A 21,917-nucleotide genomic window follows, 5' to 3' on the forward strand; every position below is an offset into this window, starting at 1 on the left:
TTTTCCTTTAAGTAGTGGAAGCTACTGGCTCAGATTGGGGGAGACAGGAGGCTGCATAGCTAGGAAGTGGTATTCTAAGAGTGCTAGAGAAAGTAGGTAGAAATAGTAGAAAAATTGCTTGTGAGACTTGCTGGTGACCTTGCAAAGTGAGATAAGATTTGTCCCTTCCTTCTGGATTGTAATTTTCCAGTTCTGCCCCCCTTGTTATACTGAGTTTTACTCCATGTTACAGACGGCACTGCAGCTGGAGTACTCTTTTGCTTTACTGCCTGCAATCTGTAAGTGACTGATATGAGTGAGAAGAAATACCCACTGGCAGCGCAGGCGGACATATCCATGGGAGGCGGTAGGATTAATATCAATATGTGGCTTTATTTAAACATACACAGTGGTAGATATAGAGTGGGTGTGCGAAGAACTAAGGCGTTTCGTGCCCCACAAGCTGGGCACTTCCTCAGAGTTGAACTCTCTATCTACCACTTTGTATGTTTAAATAAAGCCACATATTGATATTAATCCTACCGCCTCCCGTGGATATGTCCGCCTGCGCTGCCAGCGGGTATTTCTTCTACATGAATCCAAGTACTCGGCTGTAAGTTACCGAGATCCCGCGATAGCTGCGGCGGATGAGGGTGAGAGGAAGGAGTGGGGAGAGCTCCGCCATCGATTTCTCTTCAAATACCGGGGATATGAGTGAGAGACTGCTAAATATTTTCTGGGTAAGGTATCTTCGTACCCTGGGTGTGGCCTTAACTGGACGTGTAGCACAAATTGATTAAGCGTGTCATTCTGATGTGGCACTGAATCCTTGAAACTATGCGCTGCCTAAAGCTGGCCATAGACACAAAGATAAAGTCGTACGAATCGTTTCATATGATTTTCGGACCACGTGTGGATCGTCCCGACATTTTTCATGCCACATTGATATGTCGTTTTGTCGATTGGACAGGTAAGAAGATTTCTGTCAGCTGAGCTAACGATAATATCTCTGCGTGGATTGACTGTCTGTCACTACTATTTGTCTGACATTTGCTGTTTTTGAATTAATGGCCATAACATTGTCTGATTTGTTCTTTTTACTACGTTATTTAATCTGAATGGTTAATGGTAGGTCAGGAGAATGCAACATATCTCGTTTGTCAGACATAAGGATATGTCTGCACGTCTATGGCCAGGTTCAGGGTCTTGCCCACCAATTGCCACAAATGTTAAGCTCCTGTTCAGCTGTGCTGTAGCATAAAGGCATTGTTTTGCTAATAATTCTTGGCTGTTCTCTTACCTGCCTCTGTGCTTATTATGTGCCCATAAACCTGTCCCATTCTCTGGGACACCACAGAAATAACATCCACATTTAGGGGCAATGCATGTTAAACAATAGCAAGAAGTACTCCCAGCCAGAAGGTGCATGCAATTTTGCTCTTTGAAATTGATTTACATAAATACACATGCTTGAGTGAAGTTTTTTGTGTGGTATCTAATATCCTTTATACAGTACTTACCTTGGGAGAATATATTATCCTCTATAAAGTGTGAAAGAAAGTGTTGGAGACACAGTACTAAAATGAGTGCATTAGGCAACTCTTTCCGTAAAAATGTGTTAAAAGGAGCTCAGTAGTAGTTTTTCAAGAAAAGCAAACAAAAGTTGAGAAGCAATAATTTGAACCAGAATGGATGATTATTTTGTATCCATCTTTTGTATCATCTAATTTATGGAAATTATATGGTTCTGTCCAGCAGTTAATCTTTTTTTTTGTTGTTGTTATAAATGACTGTACATAAAATAAGTTACACTGGTGTGCAAATGACCTAAGCTTTGGGAGTATCTATATAACTCTGGAAAATTAATTACTAGAATGTATTGATTAGTGTACAAAATAGACATTAAAATAGCAGATAAATAATCGTTATTGTTTTGTACATGCTTGCTTTTAATACAATGTAAATATTGCAAAAATTGCAAAAACAAAAAATGGACTGCAGGTATTTGTCAGACAGATTTTTTGTCATTGGGAACAATATAAATTCAATTACAATTACCTTTCTGTAGTGTTACATGAGTGCTAAAGCATTTATGTAATTGATTGTATTAATACTAAGCTTCTTAATAAAACTTATTTTTGGAATGTGCATGTGTTTTGTAATGTGCAGTGCAGCAGTCAAGATTTACCATATTGCAGGATGGAACCTGAGACATTTGTAATTTTTTTTGTTTAATTGGCATCTCCTAATGGACATATTTTTTAATATGTAAATTAATTTTATATTTAATTGTATTTTTTTTTTAAATGAATGATGGTTAAATTACTAAATATGTTTGGAATAAGCCTTTAGCCATGCCACACACATGTAAAAGTGGAAAAAAAAAACCGAGACCAGCTTGTCAAATCATCATTTATTTATATAGCGCCGACAAGATACGATGTCGCCAAACTATCGGATCTCTCCCCGATATGCCCACATCGAGGTGGGCAATATCTGGCTGATCCGCTCGTAGGCTCAAAAACTGTTGTATCTATAAGAACATTGAATAGACAGTATTTATTAAAGAAAAAACTGTGCAAAGTCACCAGAAACAAGGTAACGACAATGTATTCTCAAGCAACTTTATTTATTTTCTGGTTTATCAAAACATTCAAGATTTTAATTTAAAATGAATGGAACAATGCAGTTCTAGCTTGGTGTGTGACTTTTTCTGTTTGAAAAAAAAAAAAACAGGAATATTCTGTTGCTCCTTAACTTTTAGTATGATGTGAAGAGTGATATATTGTGGTTTGACTTCTTAAACTTTTTATTCAGCAGCTCTCCAGTTTGCAATTTCAGAAATCTGGTCCAAACTACCCTAGCAACCATGCATTGATTTGAATAAGATACTGGAATATGAATAGGAGAGGGCCTGAATAGAAAGATAAGTAACACAAAGTATCAAAGTATCAGCCTTACAGAACATTTGTTTTTAGATGGTGTCATGACCCCATTTGAAAGATGGAGAGTCAGAAGAAGAAGGCAAATAATTTAGAAACTATAAAAAAAAAATAATGAAGACCATTGAAAATGTATTTGCTTTGTTCAATTCAATGCATTTGTTTTTTTCCCCTCAAGTATGCTTATCTTACCTTGTCCAATCAGCCACAAGCTTTCCTGTAAATGTTAATGAAATATTCAGATACATCTATTTGATTCTGTTTTGCAAATATTTGCTATGATTAAAATTGATCTCTAAAATTAAAAATGTATTCTTTATTCGCAGGAAACTTGAAATATTGCCTTATAATTCTGAATCAGCCATTGGATAAAGGCCTTTTGCTTCACCTGTGGGGAAAAGGTAAAATCTCCATATTGTGTGTATGATTTATAAGGCAGGTAATATTGGTAAGGAACTTTGTAAGAATCCACTATTTCAATTGTGACATAAATCTGGAGAAAAGACTTGGGAATAAAACAGCAACACTAGGGGGCAGATTTATCAAGAGTCGAATTTGAGGGTTAAAAAAAACCCTCAAATTCGAACCTCGAAGTCAAATCCTTCTAATTCAAATATCGAACTCAAAGGATTTTAGCACAAAAGCTTCGATCGAACGATTTTAAGCGATCGATTGAAGGATTTTTATTCGATCAAAAAAAACTGGGCTGTGGAAGGTCTCAATAGGCTAACATTGCACCTCGGTAGGTTTAAAGTGGCGAAGTATGAAGTCAAAGTATTTTTTAAAGAGACTGTACTTAGATTATCGAATAGTCGAACAATTTTTACTTCGAATCATTCGATCAAACCAAGTGATTCGATATTTTTATCACCGAATACTTGATCAATTCGATTTTTCGGGTTGTTAATCCCAAACTTGCTGATTCCAGTTTTTTTCTATTTGAGTTTTTGCTTAAATAATAGAATAAGAATAAGAATAATAAATTATAAGAATAAGAGTTGTGAGTTGATCTGTGGTATAAAAAAAACTCTAAAATCCGACCATTGATGAATAACTCCCTAAATGACATAACTGAGGAATTAAAGATGAATGCAAGCCTCCATAAACGAAGTCAAAAGCACTGAAGCACTCTCTTTTAGCTTCAAATGTTTATTTCCTTCTGTGCTGTACCTGTAATCATGAGGTCAATGAAAAGGCTTTGAACTAAACATACTAAATGTGAGTTTCATTATATTTTCATGTTTTAAATCCTTTTAAAAAAAATCTTCTTTAATCTGATTTCTTCACATACATACTCATCAGAATTTCCAAATAATCTTAACTTTTCAGGTACAAGATTAATTTGCATCTATTTAACAAGCTAAATGAGAAATGGGATTATTTTGTCTTCTTTCCAGATATCAGCATTTCCCATGAGTAATGAACATGTTCTAAGAAAACCATTCATTAAATACAGCAAGGAATAAAACATTCATTTCTTATGATTAAGCACTGTATTGTTAAAATTTTAAAAACTTTTTAGAAATGTAACTTTAAATTACATGACCGATTATTAAACTTTAAGGGACACTACAAACTGTGATGCACTTTATAAAGCACTGTAGCGGATGCAGTTTGATGCACTGTAGAGATACTTTGCACTATTAAATGTATTCTGGGGGTATTATTTGTTATTTTATACACTGCAGTTAGGTGAAAAGCATTAGGAACATTATGAAAGGAAACATATTTTTCTTTTTCGAAGCACTATGAATAGTACACAATGAACCGCCCTGTCTAGCATACATGCAACATACTCCTATGGTTTTGAAGAATGTAGAGAACAATAAGGATGCACCAAATCCAGGATTCAGTTTTGTATTTTGCCAGGATTTGGCCTTTTTCAGCAGGATTGGTATTTGACCGAATCCTCGTGCCTGGCCAAACTGAATCCTTAAAATCATGTGACTTTTGATCGCAAAACAAGGAAGTAGAAGAATTTTTATCTGCGTGCACTGCACACATGGTTTTCTTTTTCAGTTCCCGTCCCTGATTTGCAAATACAAATTAGTATTCGGTTCAGTATTCGCCCGAATCTCTCAGTTGAATCCAAAATAGTGAATTCAATGCTCTCTAGAGAACAACAAAGAGAATAAATATAGCAATTGCTGTTGGATAACCATAACAAATGCAAAAACAGCAATAATGGTATACTGCAGTCAGGGGCACGTTGTAGCCTTAAGTGCCCGCTGTATCACTAGCAAGAGTAAAATATACGTTTATTTGAAATCTAAACTAAATATATAGCAGAAAATTGAAGTTTACACCAAAAGTGTCTCATACAGGAAATGTTTTAAGCATACATCTAACCCTTTTTTCAAACTTGGGGAGTAGGGAACATTTTTTGTTCAATTTTTCTAGTACTTATCTTTATATGTTGCTGTTTTGAATGTAAGTTATTGTATAGCATTCTATATTATCTTTAATTAACACAAATGTATGTTTTGGTTTTCAGGATATTTTGTTATGAATATGCTCTTGGATTGATCTTGTGTCCCATGTGTAGCAATCTAGCTGTACTAATAGTGCATATTTACACATACTGAGAAGGTTTTTACAATACAGTATTTCTCCATAGATAAGGAATGCTTAACCTGTGGGTCTAGATCCAAAAATGGGTCCTTACATTACTTAGGGGCACATTTACTAAGCTCAAGTGAAGGATTCAAAGTAAAAATTTTTTCGAATTTTGAAGTATTCTTTTGGGTACTTCAACCATCGAATAGGCTACTACAACCTTCGACTACGACTTTGATTCGAACGATTCGAACTAAAAATCATTCGACTATTCGACCATTCCATAGTCAAAGTACTGTCTCTTTAAAAAAAACTTTGACCACATACTTCGGTAGTTTAAACCTACCGAGGTACAATGTTAGCCTATGGGACCTTCCCCATTACTTTTCTAAGGTTTTTTTGATCGAAGGAAAATCCTTCAATCGATGGATTAAAATCCTTCGAATCGTTTGATCGTAGGATTTGCAGGAAAGCCTTCGATATTCGAAGTCGAAGGATTTTACTTAGAGGGTCAAATTCGAGGGTTTATTAATCCTCGATATTCGACCCTTAGTAAATGTGCCCCTAAGTATCTCCACTTTTTTTTTTCTGTACTATAAAGAGGTTTAGAAACACTGCTCAATTAATCTCTCAAAGCATGCTTTTAGGGAAGTCTTTCCTAATTTTTCTCAGCTCTGTAGCTACAGTATAATTGGAAACCCACTATCCAGAAAGTTACACATTCTGAAATGCCAACTCCCATAGACTGGAATATGAATAGGAGATGCCCTGAATAGAAAAAGCAATTAAAAAAAAACAATACAAAAAAAGCAATAACAATTAATTTGTAGCCTTACAGAGCATTTGTTTTTAAATGGAGTCAGTGATCCCCATTTGAAAGCTGAAAACTTTTAGAAGAAAAAGACAAATGACGCAGAAACTAAAATAAATAAATAATGAAGACCAATTGCAAAGTTGCTAGGAAATTGATATTCAATAACATATTAAAAGGTACCTCAAAAGTGAACCACCCCTTTAATAATCCTGAATCTCATTTTGCAGAGTGTTTATATCCAATAAAACCTTGTATCACTCTTTTTGAAAAGTAATTGATAATCAATTAGTAAATTAATAAATAAAATAGTTTATTAAGATATTTACTTTTGATATTTGAACAGTTTTTACGATTATTTTCCTGTTAGGTTGTTTTAGGCAATCTATTGGAAGCGTCAGAAACTTTGAGTGGTGAAAATTCTTAAAAATTTCCAAAAACACTTTAATTTAAATTTGAAATGTATGACAATGGTAATGTACTTTGGCTGGAAATATTTTTAAAGGTAATACTACAAGCTGGAGTTGCCACCTGTCCGGTTTTGACCCAGACAGCACAGTATTTTGAAGGGCTGCCCGGGTCAAAACTTCCTGTAGGGAAAACCGGGCAGGATTCACCAAATGCCGATCTTTGCGTCAAAGCCAGTCCCTCGACATCATGGCCCATCCCCCTCTGCATCACTGCCCATATCCTGCCGGAGGAAAAGGTCGCAACCCTACTACATGCTTTGTTTGTCCCAAACAGTGCAAGCCTAAAGAAGTAGGGATGCACCAAATCCACTATTTTGGATTTGGCTGAACCCCTGAATCCTTTGTGAATTTTTCGGCCGAATACCGAACCGAATCCAAACCCTAATTTGCATATGCAAATTAAGGGTGGGAAGGGGAAAAATTTACTTCCTTGTTTTGTGACAAAAAGTCACGCGATTCCCCTGCCCACCACTAATTTGGATTCGGTTCGGCCGAACAGAAGGATTTGGCCGAATCCTGCTGAAAAAGGCCGAATCCCAAACCGAATCCTGGATTCGGTGCATCCCTATAAAGAAGTATTGTAAACTCTTCACATTTTGGGTCCAATACAAGCCTCCTACTGATAGAAAACCTACCACAACCTAAACAAAATAATGAGTATTTATTCTATTTTCAGTTTTATGTGCATGCAAATGAATGTTATTTAACATTTCAGTCAGCAGTTTGCATTTTCTAAATACATTTACAGATAAATGTAAGAAAAATAAATAAAAGAATAACTTCTTAAACAAGTGCTGCGTGCTTTTATGGCAAAATAGTTTTCAGAAATTTACAGGACACTTGAAATTAGAGTGTACCTAAAATAATAAGCTCTAGACAAATTTTCTGCAAGAGAAAGCAGCGTATTAGAGCTCAAAACAGATAAAACTGAATGAATGTAAAATAAATTAGAGACCACAAGGAAACAGGCTTTCTTTTTCTAATTTTGTGTTGTTGGGAAAGTAATTTATCAGTTCTACATTTTGCTAGGCTTATAAAGATTTCAAAGGGGCCTTAATTGCAGTTTGTGGTCTATTGGTTATGCAAAAATGACTCATTCTTGTACTAATGTACATTATTGAAATTGCAAAGTTTATTTAGGTGAAAGTTCTACCATCTTGGTCTAATAAACCTAATTTTTGCTTTAGTCATTAAATAGGAAATTATAATATTGAACAGAAGACGAGCAACAAAATCTGTGTGTTTAAGAAGTGGATGTTATTTATTCTAATGATATAAAACAGTTGGAAAGATGATATTGCGAGAATTGTGGCAGGTAACTGTAAGATAAAACGTATAAATACAATTACAAAATATTTTGCATGTAAGTTTTTCCTAACATGTGGATGATGAGTTTAATTAAACGTTTTAATATGTGGAGATCTTAATTATTAACAATTGTTTTGCAGTTTCCACTGGGTGATTGTGCCTTTCTCTGTCGGAGTTACATTCCAATATTAATTTAAACACTTTTACTTATAAAACATCAGCAAATTGAATAGTATTTATCAACTTGAAGTCACCAAAGTCTCTTCCTGGAAAATATTAGGCAATTAGACTATGTAGAAGTTTTATGTATAAGTCTAATGTGGATATGTAATAAATGGTAAAATGTTTGCTACAGGTCTTGTCACCAATAGCAAACATCACATTTAGCACATTTATCAAAGGTCAAATTTCTAATTCATGTGCATTTTTTTTAAACTCCTTTAAATTCGAATTTACTTGAAATTGATTGGGGAGTTATTTAAGAAAAAAAATGAATATCTAAAACTTGCACAAATATTACCGAATCGAATTTGACTCGATTCAAGTTTTTTCTCTGAAAAAAAACTCGAATTTGAGGAAGGCTACTAATTTGTCCAAATTGGTTCCTGGATGTCTCCCATTGACTTCTACATGGACTTGGAAGGTTTTATGTGGTGAATATTCGAATCTGAGTTCTTGGAGGGCCAGAGTATGATAAATTTTGAAATTCGAATTAAAACTTGAATCAAGTTTGGATAATTCAAATGTGAGAGTTTTGACCATGAAAAAAATTAGAAAATTCGAATTTTCAGTTTGACCCTTAATAAATCTGCTCATCACCTGTTTTAAAGCAAGCATTTTATTGACTGTTATGGGTTACTGCATCTGGCATTCTTAGTGCCTTTCAGGCACTATGTAATTTTTTGGGTACTTCGACCGACTTCGACTTCGATTCAAATGATTTGAAGTAAAAAATCATTTGACTATTCGACCATTTGATAATCGAACTACTGTCTCTTTAAAAAAACTTTGACTTCAATACTTCGCCAAATTAAACCCGCCGAAGTGCTTTGTAAGCCTATGGGGACCTTCTAGAGCAATTTTCTAAGTTTTTGCAATTCGAAGGAAAATCGTACCATAAAATCGTTCAAATCGTACGATTCGTAGTACAATCGTACGATGCTAAAAATCCTACAAATTCGAATTTCGTAGGATTCAATTCGATGGTGGAAATTTCGAAATATTTTACACTTCGAAATTCGACCCTTGATAAATCTGCCCCATAGAGTTTTAAAGCAAACAATTTTAGTATTTAAAAATATATATATTTTTTTATTTGTAATAATAAACAGTGCACTGTACTTAATGGTAACCAACCTGCATGGTGGCATATTGAAAGGATAGAACAGAAATGTTTTTCCTTCATATTTCATATATTCTTTAACCTTTCTCTTCTATTATCCCTCCCATCCCTCTTTTCTCTATTCTATTCTATTTCTTTTCAGTTTTCTTTTGTTTTACACTTATCCAGCTTCTTATTTTTTCCCAGTGACCCCCACTTTCTTTTTCCCAAAACTTTTCCCAACACACTTTTAGTATTACTGTGTAATTTTAGCATTTGGTGCATGTTTTAGTCACGACATAGGAAAAAAAGCATAGAGCCTTGGCAAGCCATCCAAGCTCTTACTATTCCTGGATATTCAGCTTCACTTATTTGGTTTAATTGTGTTAAGGCAGGGGTTAGCAACCTTTACCATCAAAAGAGCCATTTTGCCCCCTCTTCTACTGAAGAAAAATAGTCTGGAGCCGCAAAACATAACACAGTTTATAAACTTTTAAAAGTTTTTTTAATTTTAACTGTTACAACAACAGAATACAACAAACAAATATGCAGTGTATATGTGTAGGCCTACTTTGAAATAAATTAACACTGAATAGCCCTATTAAATACAAATGTTCGCATCTGTTTAAAGGCGAGGGCTATAGACGTCATTAAAATATGCGACACATCCACGTCTATAGCCCTCGCACCTGCTGCAGCTGGACTCTGGAGGCTTCTCCCTTGTTTTGAGTGTGTGACCGCGGTAAGGACCATAATGAATTATCTTGCGGCACGGTCTTGCCTGACATGTCTATACAGGCCTCGCACCTGCTGGCGGCATCTTGAGTGTGTGACAGCGATAAGCTAACAGCTTACCACGGTAGCACACTCAAGAAGCCGCCAGCAGGTGCGAGGGCTCTATAGACGATGTGACACGCAAAGCCACAAGACTGAGCCACAGCAAGCAGGATGAAGAGCCGCATGAGGCTCTGGAGCCGGTATGTGTGCTTGTGATGGGTGAGTGAGTGTTATTTTAGAGTATAGAGCTACCTCCAGCATCCAAATCCGGAATCTTACTTGTCATCTGATCAGTTCAGGCAGATTAGTGTTTAGAGCTTAGCAATTACCTTTTCTGTAACTGAGCCTAAAACCATAAAGTAAGTGATAAAGTCAAGCATTGATTGATATTAAATGAAAGGAGCATTCAGTAACGCTTTTGAACATTTTATTTTAGTGATTTACTAGAATTTCCTTTACTTTTGCTTACTATGCATTTTCATGTTATTCTCAGGGGCTTTCCATTACCACCAGCGTTAATCTTGCCATTCCTTCACAGTGGAAGACCATCTTTCTTATCCATAAGGCCATGTTTCTTTCTTGCTTTTTGTAAGGGCAATGCAAAAAAAGAAGGCAGGTGATATGAAGGTTAAGTCCAAAATAATAATCGCGGAATCCACCGGATAAAGTTAAATCCATGTGTGAACCAAAGTATTAAAATAAATCCATCTTTATTGTATAATATTTAAAAATGGCGGGCAGGGGAAGAATGTTCGACGCGTTTCGTGACGACAAGGTCACTTCATCAGAAGCATTGTATATGTAAGGTTAAGGCCATCTAAATCTTTGACATTTCTATAGGAGTAAAACGGCAAAAGGAAAACAAATTATATATAATGTCTTGATTTAATAAAATAATAGACTTTTTTCAGTTACTTTCTGTTTTTCTAATATTGAAATTTAAAGTTTAATTTTTCACCTTCGTATGTCTTTCTAAATCAGCTCGGGAGGGCCACTGGTTCTGCAACTGTTCTAAATTGATACATTTGTTGAGACATTTCTTATCTTTCTCCCTGCTGAGCAGAATCCCTGAGTTACCATAAAAGCAGCTGTTGATACAATAGTTGCCAATATACCACAGATGCTGCTGAGAGATGTATCAACTAATGTAACAAACTGTAGCAGTTCAGAATCTCCTCCTGGATTACTGATCTGCCAGATGGTCAAAAAAAAAGTATTAATTTTTGATGAACAATCTGAAAACAACTCGAAAAAAGCTGAACAAAAAAAGTTATACTTAAATAAAGACAATATAATATTATCTAAGATAAGAATATAGGTCACCAATAACAACCCAAAAAGATAATATATTTAAATTACAAATGTTTAACACACCTGCAAGGAAACAATCATACTTATGAACAGCAACAGGAACCCCTGTCTTACTTCCCAGCCATGCAGAACTGAAGCAGCTTTGTTTGTTTTGTTTGTAGAGCAGTCGGCGACTGTTTCGAGATTTATATTGGATTTTATTTTTGCCTTTACATCCCCTTTAGAGCAGAGACATACACTGCTATTTCGGGAGATTAGTCGCCCAGTGACAAATCGCTTCTTCTTCGGGCGATTAATCTCCACGATTGCCTTCCCACTGGCTAGAATGTAAATCGCCGGCGGGATGGCACTCGGAACGCTTCGGCTTTCCGAAATCGCCCGAAGTTTCCTAGTGAGGCAACTTCGGGCGACTTTTGAAAAACAAGTGTTCCGAACCATCCCATTACAGTGCTACGTAATATGTTGGGGCTATATAAATACATGTTCATAATATTCCCATCGACGATTTACATTCTAGCCGACGGGAAGTCAGTTCGGGGCTATTAGTAGCCCGAAGAAGAAGCAATTTGACAATGGGCGACTAATCTCCCAAAATAGTAGCATGTGTCTTTGCCCTTACTGTTTCCAACTTAACTGCAGGGACAAAGATCTTGGAGCCAGATTTAAACAGATAAACTGGAATTCTATTTGGAGGCTTATTTTGCGGAGTTAGAGAAAGCTTGTATTAAACAATACAAAAACGATAAAATCTACATTAGATTACATGACAACACAGGACCCAGTGCCATCTGCATATTCTTATTATAAATCAGTCTTGCTGTATCGGCTTCTGGCAGATATTATTTGACTTGTCCGGTTTTGATCATTTATGATGAAAAGGAAGGACTATATTCAGCAACATTAACTCTGTGAACTACAACATGGCAAAATACCTAGCCAACATCCTAGCCCCGTTGGTTGGAAATACAGATGCAGGTAAAACAGTGAGAAAATTGTTGCTAAAAGACAAGACCCTTGACAACAAAACAAAGCTTAACTCAGTGAAAGTATGTTCCTTACTGGAACTTTGCCTAAGTGCCCAAGTACAAGGATAAGTTCTACATGCAAGTATGGCTGCACCATGGGATCACCAGTTTCGCCCATTGTGGCAAACCTGTACATGGAGGAAGTGTAAAGAAAGGCCCTGGATAGCTTTAAAGGTATCACTCCCAGTCATATGTGGATGATACATGGGTTAAAATACACACAGGAGACACACAGGAGGTACAGACTTTCACTGAACACATCAACACAGTGGACCACAGCACCAAGTTTACAAGAGAAGATGTGCAAGATAACAAACTGGCTTTTTTGGACTGTTTGGTAAGAGTCAGAGAAGGGGCAAAGCTGGAAATTGATCTACATGAAACCTACCCACACAGACCAGTACCTGCTGTTTGACTCCCTCCATCCACTATCACAAACTGGTGTCATCAAAACTCACAGAGCAGACACGATCCCCACCAACACAGAGGCTAAATTGAAAGCGATAAAACATCTCAAAGGAGCCCTGAAGATGTGTCGGTATCCAGATTGGGCTTTTGTAAAAACTGGTTGAAAAAGAAGCAATAACACAGAAACTACCAATGAAGGTAGAAAACAGGACAGGAGAAAGAACTTGGTCCTCGCATATGTAGCTGGCGTGTCGGAAAAACTTAGAAAGATTTTGAATATCTTTATTAATATCTTTTTAATCTAAAAGACCCCATTCCAAAGCACAAGAAGAGTAACATTGTGTATGTAGTGCAGTGTGGAATGCTCTGATTTGTATGTGGGGGAAACCAAACAACAGTTACACCAGCATATGGCGCAGCACAGAAGAGCCAGCTCCTGTGGTCAGAACCTACATCTAACACGTGTAAAGACTGCCAATTCAGATTCTAGACCAGGAGAGTGATGGTTTAAAAGATGTGTTAAAAGAAGCCATATATGTAAAAACTGAAAAACCAAGTCTGAATAGTGGCGGGGGTGCGACATCTATTGTCTGACACATACAATGCTGTTTTGGCACCTCTCCCTGGAAGGTTTAATAATACATCCAAGATACAATCTTGCTAATACAATCAACAACTAATTTAATGACATCATTGTGGATCAACAGATCATGCTGATTGGAGCAACATTCCAGAGGATATATATTCTTGAAGGAAGATTTACAAGTTGTTCTGAATTGAGAAAGCCAGTTGGATGACTGGTGAAACATCTTCAAGAAAAAAACACAGCAAATCCAGTTGATTTGACTTATTTCTATAGCTAGTTTACAAAATACAGCATTTCTAGCCTTATTCTATTTTAGACTTTACTTTCCCTTTAATATGTACTGTAAAAGTGTTAGATGCTTAGTATCCGTGTTTGTTGTGCAAAAACGTATCTGTCCTCAAGTCTGATAATAAAGCCATCTGTCTGTATTGGTTTTGTAATGCTCCGATTTTCATTTCATGATGCCCAAATCAATTGTGATATTTTACGAATTTCCCAGAGGTTATATTATCTCATTTATTTCCCATTAAGAATTTGGCTAAAAATTGCTTTGCACAAAAGAAAATTTCATATAGGGTTTTATTACAATCATATATTTCATAATGCTAATGAAGAAATGGAATGCTTAAAAATATGCAATGTGATAACTGAACACCAGAATTTAAAAGAGCTTTATATACATTTGAATGTTATTGTTACCCTGGACTTGTTAACATTCTGTGTGTCTGGCATTCAAATACTATTTTTATAACTAAGCTCCTTTGTAGTCGTGGAGCCTGCAATGAATGCACCTTTGGACAAAAAGGTTCAATATGCATTCAAATTCAAATTAGGTTTCTGTTCTATATTGCTGCTAAACGTATCACATCCATTTCATACATATTTTCTTATACAAAATAGGGAAACAATCCATGTTAGAGTGGTGGCAGGTGAGGCAACTGGGGGAGATTAGTCGCCCAGCGACAAATCGCATTTTCTTCGCCTAATCTCCTCTAAAGACCTTTTCCGCCAGTTAAAATGTTAAATCGCCGGTGTAATGGCACTCGGAACGCTTTGTTTTCCGAAGTCGCCCCATGGTTGCCTCACGAGAAAATCGTGGGCAACTTCAGAAAACAAAGCATTCTGAGTGCCGATTGACATTCTTACCAGCGGGAAGTCATTCAGGGGAGATTAGTCCCCAGAAGAAGAGCTGATTTGTCCCCCAGTAGCCTCATCTGCCTCCACCCTTAGAGTAAATTTCAACCAGTTTCACAAATGTCTGTGGTGAATCCATTTGCTAATTTTGTTTACTTAGATGTGTTTTCTGACTTTTCCATGTATGCTCCTCATAATATCCATCTTTCCTGCCAGATATTGAAGCCTGGTTTAACTATGCCCATTCCATTCTTGCAATATATTAAATTGATTTATCTGGTGCTGTATGGCTGTCTCCATTAAGCCTGAAATCCAGTTCACTGCATCCTCCATAAATTATACTTCTGATACCTTCAAGGCATTGTTGCTCTGAGTCTACATTCCTCTAAATGTAACTGTTTTTTTCTTGTACGGGAAAAATATTTGCATTTCTGTACAGAGAGTTTCATTTACGTACAAATTGTTGGTTTATGAATGAGACTGGCTATAATTGTGCTGACTGGGTAACCTCATGCAGAAATCTGACAGTGAACTCTGTTGACCACATTTTCGTTGACAATGGAAGGAGTACAAAACATTAGAAGCCTTTTTGCATCAACAGTTATCATCTATTATAAAGCCATCAGGTTATGCAGTGCATTACATTTATATACACAGGATGAAAAAATAAGCCAAAGAAAAACAAAAAAAGCATGCAGGCTGAAACTCAAGCATCAGAAGGTTCTGCACTGAAGATCTTACAGGCCATGATTTTAGGGAGAACAATGTTATCAGTTGATATGTAACAACTGCTAGTTAATGTTGTTAGATGAATATTATGATGAATATTCTTCATGGTATGTTAAAATTAAATTCCCGTTTGTTCATTTTTTTTTGAGACATGGAAGGACTGTTGTCCTTTAAACACAGTAAAGTATTCAGGGAATAATGTAACCCATATTGAAAAATACAAGCATATTAAAATTCATTGAAGATTTCCATGACCATATAAAGATATGAGGACGAAGCCTGAGCCATGGAAATCCAAAGTGTATTCTAATATCCTCATCCTCATACAACAGGGAGCACATAAATTGTTATAATATTAGTTTCAGTGAATCATATGATACCAATGATGACATTACTAAGCACCATCTATTATCGGTCCTCTGTAAAGTAATTTCTTTCTTATGACTCACTGAATGTATGTATTATATTAAATAATGTACCCTCTTGTTGAAAAATATGAGCCTTTATAAAAGCAACAATTTGTGGAAAAGGAACACGCATTCCAGGAGCCGCACGGTGCCAATAAAAATTAACTTTATTCCAGAAAGCTAAAACAAAGGTTCAGGACCTTTGTTTTAGCTTTTTGGAATAAAGTTCATTTTTATCGGCACCGTCTGGCTCCTGGAATGCGTGTTCCTTTTCCACAAATCGTTGATATTACTTCCCAAGCTACAGGTTCGGGGCGCTGTACCCGAGCCACCAGATGCCATCGGTGAGTGTGGTATATTTACTGCGATAAATTCACTTTTCACCTTAGATGTGTTAAGACTTCACACTGGGTGAGCTACACCTTGTAACTTAATTTATTTACGTGTTGGATTGAGCCGCAATTTTCCCTTGTTTCGTGTGCATTGCTTTATAAAAGCACCCAGCCTGCGGCCTTGGTCATGGAACTCCTCTGTGACTTGAAATATCTTTATAATTATACTCTACCTGGTTTCTATAATGTAGCCCCTATTGTAAAATTCAACCAAATATTGGAACAAGTATATAATTATACTCTACCTGGTTTCTATAATGTAGCCCCTATTGTAAAATGTATTCTTGTTCCAGTATTTGGTTGAAATAATAAAACATTATGTGCATAATACAGTTATGAGCAGTTTCAGGCATTCTTTAAGAAATTATTATAAAGATTTGCTTTGCAGGTGATCTCTTCATTGTAATCATCTCAGATATTATAGAGCCACTCTTTCACTGATGTAGATTTAGCCTTCATTCACACAATGGGTCTGTCAACAGAATTTTCATTAGCCTGTAAGAATAATGGTAGAAATATTTGTTTGCTTGATTGTATTGTGACAAGGAACCATAGCACTCAGCTATTCAGAGTAGAGAAATAAAAAGGTGACACAGCCTTGTCCACAACAGCTTGTGTTTATTTTGACAAATTTATTAAAGCTGTGTTTCAGAACTACTTGGATATGAACACATTTCAGATATAACTGCAAAAAAATATAGTGCACTTATGGCAGTGAACACTTGATCTGACATTACAATATCTGGCACGATTCAAACACTGGCACTCACTGGCGCTCCAAAATTCAGCATCAGCCCTTTAATTTAACCTGATCCAGCATTACTTTCCAAAATCCCTAAACTCAAACTGGAATTTATTCCTCAGTAATCCAGCAATTGACTTAATAGTCCGACTCTTCAACAGACACATGGAGTAAACTACATTTATCATAGTTTTGAAGACTCTCCAGAGTTCCTTATGTTATACCCTAAATTCAAACAGCCAGCAATCTGTTCACATATTCAGCATTACAAAAAAAATTAACAGTTTCTAGAGGAATGCGCTGGCTTCCAGTTTCACATAGGAAAGAGTGGTCAGAGCTGATGGTTGATTTAGTCATTTTAAAGTTTTGGTTTTGCTGTGATTTTTGTAAAAAAATAAGGGGGGAAAACTTAGTTACAGTGTTAGCAGATGGTGAAGTTCTTGTATAGCCCCTGCTTCTTGCAGCTTTTAGTTTTTGTTTTTTTCCAGACACTCATCTATGTATTCTTTTTTATCTTGTTTTAGTTTATAATCGAGTGTTCACTAATTTTTCATTTTGTTTATTCTAGCTATTTTTAAAGCCTGTGCTGATGGAGGGGCAAATAGACTTTATCAGTCAGTGGAAGGGTCTCAAGAAAGGTAAGTTTACTAAAAATATATATAAAATATTCACATTATTTTATAGAATGAATGTATGCCAAGTCAATGTTTTTGGGAGCAAGTCCCACTGCATCTGTAATAAATCATTCAGTCTTTTGTTTTCTTTTTTTTTTTTTAAACTGACAAGTTTTATTGAATAGCAAAGCAGTACCATCACAAGCGAGAGGGCATCCACAACATGTGGCATCCCACTCCCATCATTGGCATAATAATACAAAAACAGTGGATATGATAATAAAAAAAAAATTAGGATAGGAAGAAAAGGGACAAAAGCAAAAAGAGAGGGACGGGGGGAAAGGAAAAGTAAGTTAAAAGAACATATCACCTGGCATAGCAGCAAGAATAGCTGAGAGAAAACCAAATAAATAAACATATATGGCGGTGGGGTACTGTGTAGTGTGCTATCAAATAGAGCCTGTACAAGCCAAATGTATAAACAATGACTGACCAGATCAGATCCCTCATCAGGCCTGCAGGGCCGCAAATAAAGCTGGATCCAACTCGTAAGCCACCCAGGGAAGCCATATTTTATTGAATGCGTCCAGATCATTTTTCAAAGTATATGTGAGTTTCTCATTAGTAGCAATAGAGATGATCTTTGCTTTCAGAGAATCTAGGGGTAAGTCCAGTTTTTTCCAGCGTCCTGCAACAATCAATCTAGCGGCCATTAAGACATGCTGACTCAGTCTATGGGCCGAGTTATCAAACGCAGGTGGTTTTTTACCAAGTAACATCACTTGCGGGTCCTTAGGGAATGGGACATGAAAAACTCCAGAGAGAAGAGCCGCCACAGCGTCCCAGAAGCGTGACACCACGGGACAAGTCCACCATACATGAAGTAAGGATCCCGGATCCGGGCAACCCCGGTAACATTGTGGGTTATATGCAGGATAAAATTTGTGTAGCCGTGTAGGGACCAAGTAAGTCCTATGGAGCAGCTTAATAGAGGTCTCTCTAACAGTCACACAAGTGCTCCCCTTATGGGCGGTCAAGCTGCAATGTGACCATTGTGCAGGCGTAAGTGTCACAGCTAGATCTGCTTCCCATTTCAGCATGAACCCCAATTTTTGGTGTTGTTGAGGAGGGTGGTTCAAAAGCTGATATAAGGTACTGAGGATACCCGGTTGCAGAGGGCTCTGAGCACTAATGGTTTCCAGTGCAGTAGACTTAAAGGAGCCTGAAGCAGTCTTCCGTAGTTGTTGCCTAGCAAAATGAAGCAATTGTGTGGCTTGAAAACCTTCGCTCAGAGGTGGAGTATAAGCGTCCAGAAGCTGTTGCTGGGAGAGGGGCTTCCCCAGTCTCGTCAGCGACTGAAGGGTGGTAACTCCACTTGAAGACCACCATGCAAATTGACGTCTGGACAGGCCTGGTGGATAGTCTGGGTTATTCAGTAAAGGCGTTAAAAGTGATGGAGTAGACATAAGGTGAAATCTCTTCCGGAGTACATTCCACAATCGCAACATGTCCAGTGTAATCGGTGAGGGGTCCGAGAGGCTAGAGAAAGGTATCCGCGGTAGCCAGAGTAGATGGCGAGATAAATACGGGTACAAGAGGTCGTCTTCTAACTGTACCCAAAGTGGAGCCATAGGACCAGCATGTAATGTAGGAAGCTGTGCCAGCCGGGCAGCCCAATAATACTTCACCAGATGTGGCACCGCCAATCCACCATTAGCTTTGTGGAGGTGCATCGTTTGCCTTGAAATCCGAGGATGTTTGTGTTGCCAAATAAAGGCATTGATTCTGGATTGTAGAGCGTGCAAATCCGGGAGAGGTACTCTAATTGGGAGCGTCCTAAACAAATAGAGGAGTTTAGGGAGCAACACCATCTTAACACAGTGAATCCGACCGATCCACGAAATTTTATGCTTGTCCCATTTCAACAGATCTTGAGTCAAAGTATGAAGCATTGGACTAAAGTTAGCTTTATATAGAGAGGGGATCTGGCTAGTTATCTTAGTACCTAAATACTGTAAAGAGTCAGTTCTAATATGGAAACCAAAATTAATTTCTATCAGTTTAACGACATGCAGTGGCACATTACAGGGCAGCATTTCAGACTTATCGGGGTTAATCTTAAGACCAGATACCTTGGCGAAGTCGAGTAAAGAGTTCTGTAAATTAGGGAGAGAAGTGAGTGGGTTTGTCACATGCAGCAACAGATCATCTGCAAACAACGAAAGCTTATACTCCCTACCCTTGATGTGCAAGCCTTTAATATCTGGGTGATCCCTAATGGCTCTCGCCAGAGGCTCCATAGCCAGGGCGAATAAAGCCGGAGAGAGTGGGCATCCTTGTCTAGTGCCCCTCTTAATATTGATAAGTGCCTGCGGATCTGTAGACGGAAGATTAAGTTTGGCTCTGGGAGCATGATAATAAGTGGTTAGCGTATTCAAAAAATTGGAGCCTACTCCAATTGCTTCAAGTAAACCGAAAAGATATCTCCAGTTTAGGGTGTCAAACGCTTTCTCAATATCAAGCGCAAGAAGACAGAGGGGAGTATTAGTCTTATTTGCGTGAGCTATCAGGTTAACAACTTTTCTGATATTATCAGGTGCTTGGCGAGAGGGTATAAATCCGATTTGATCCTTATGGATTAGTGTGGCAAGGACTTTATTCAGGCGATGAGCCAGAATGGAAGCAAGCAATTTGATGTCTAAATTCAATAAGGAAATCGGTCTATAATTTTTTACAGATAGGGGGTCCTTATTAGGTTTAGGAATCACGGTTACCCTAGCCTCATTCATCTCTGGTGGTAAAGGGTGCCCTGCAACAATATGCCGAAATAATGCCTGTAGATGGGGAATCAGCTGAGTCTGAAATTTTTTATAATACAGGGAAGAAAAGCCATCAGGTCCAGGGGCCTTGTTTGACTTCAGATTTTTTATAGCAATTTCGATCTCCTGATACGTAATCTCTTCCTCTAGCATCAATTTCATCTCCTCTGTTATTGGGGCTGGGGCATGTTGTTGAATGTAGCGGTGCAAAGTCGCGTCATTTATCTGGGGCGGGGAGTCATAAAGGGTTTGATAATAAGTTTGGAAAGCCGAAACTATAGCATTCGGGTCTGAAGTGATACGGCCATCAGGCTGACGGATCTTATGAATGGAATTACGTTTATTATGGGCTTTTAATAGGTTGGCCAGCATTTTATCAGGCTTGTTGGCGTATAAGTAAAATTTATGGTTAGTTTTGCGAATGGCGTGTTCCGCCGTAGTTATTTGACAAGCTCTAATTTTCTGTTTAAGCTCCTCTATACGGTGCCTAGTGCGATTAGTAGGGTGTGATCTGTTGGCTGTTTCCAAATCATTTAATTCCATTTCTAATACAGTGAGTATCTGCAATCTCTCCCTTTTTCTCTTTGCAGCATAGCGAATGAGGCAGCCCCTAATGAACGCTTTCTGCGCCACCCATACCCAAGCGGGAGAAGCATCTAAAGTGAAATTTTCAGCAAAAAATTGTTTAAGGTCTGTCTCAATGAAGGCAATACAGTCTGGATCGGCTAAAAGACTTTCATTGAGTCGCCAAGTAGGCCGTATAGTAGGGGAGGTTTGCAAGTCCAGCGTGGTGATCATTATATCGTGGTCTGACCAAGCACAGATATTTTAGAATCAATAGTTTTAGAGACATCACGGGTATTGACCAGAATGTAATCTATCCGAGAATAGCTGTGATGCACATGTGAATAATGGGTATATCCCCTGTTAGTAAAGTGAAACTCCCTCCAAGAATCGGCAAGATTGTAGGTGTGTAAGAGAGAATCAATTTGTTTGGTGGTTTTCTTATGTCTGGAGGTGCTATCAATGGAGGATCTATCCAGAGAATGGTGAAAAGATAAATTGAAATCTCCAGCCCACAGGATACGTGCCGTTGGAACATCAGGCAGTTTACGGAGCAGCGTCTCAAAAAAGAGAAGCGGGGAATCATTCGGGGCGTAGGAAGAGACTATAACATACGATGCGTCGTACAGGGTCCCCAATAAAATAAGGTATCGTCCCTGACTATCAGGTATGGCCTTCGTAACAGTAAAGGGAAACCTATTATGGAGTAGCACTGCCACACCCCTATGTTTACTAGAAGTAGAAGAGAGATAGAACCTCGTATAATGTTTGTGGAAAAACTTAGGATAGGAAGTCTGAGTAAAATGAGTTTCCTGAATGCATAAAATGTCTGGGGATAAACGGTCATAAGTCTGAAAAGCTGCCCGCCTTTTCGATGGAGAATTGAGGCCCTGCGCATTGTGCGAAATTATCTTAATGGACATGAAGAGGGCTAGGTATTATGCTAAAGTAGCAATACTGAAAAACCAATGCTTGAACGCCAAGTCTCCATCGGAATTGTAGCGTCGTCCACCAGCGTGCCA

General features: G+C 37.5%; 1 protein-coding gene across 2 annotated transcripts in view; it reads left to right on the forward strand.

The window, feature by feature from the left end:
• tpk1.L (thiamin pyrophosphokinase 1 L homeolog) overlaps nt 1–21,917 on the forward strand; it is a 199,641-nt gene that overhangs the window by 63,309 nt on the left and 114,415 nt on the right. For both annotated transcript variants that reach the window (XM_041566090.1, XM_018267534.2), the window contains 2 exons: nt 3,248–3,322; nt 17,467–17,536. In XM_041566090.1, coding sequence (XP_041422024.1) covers nt 3,248–3,322; nt 17,467–17,536 — 145 coding nt within the window. The remainder of the gene's footprint in view (nt 1–3,247; nt 3,323–17,466; nt 17,537–21,917) is intronic.

This window comes from Xenopus laevis, chromosome 6L (assembly GCF_017654675.1).
Source record: "Xenopus laevis strain J_2021 chromosome 6L, Xenopus_laevis_v10.1, whole genome shotgun sequence".
NCBI classification, from domain to species: domain Eukaryota; kingdom Metazoa; phylum Chordata; class Amphibia; order Anura; family Pipidae; genus Xenopus; species Xenopus laevis.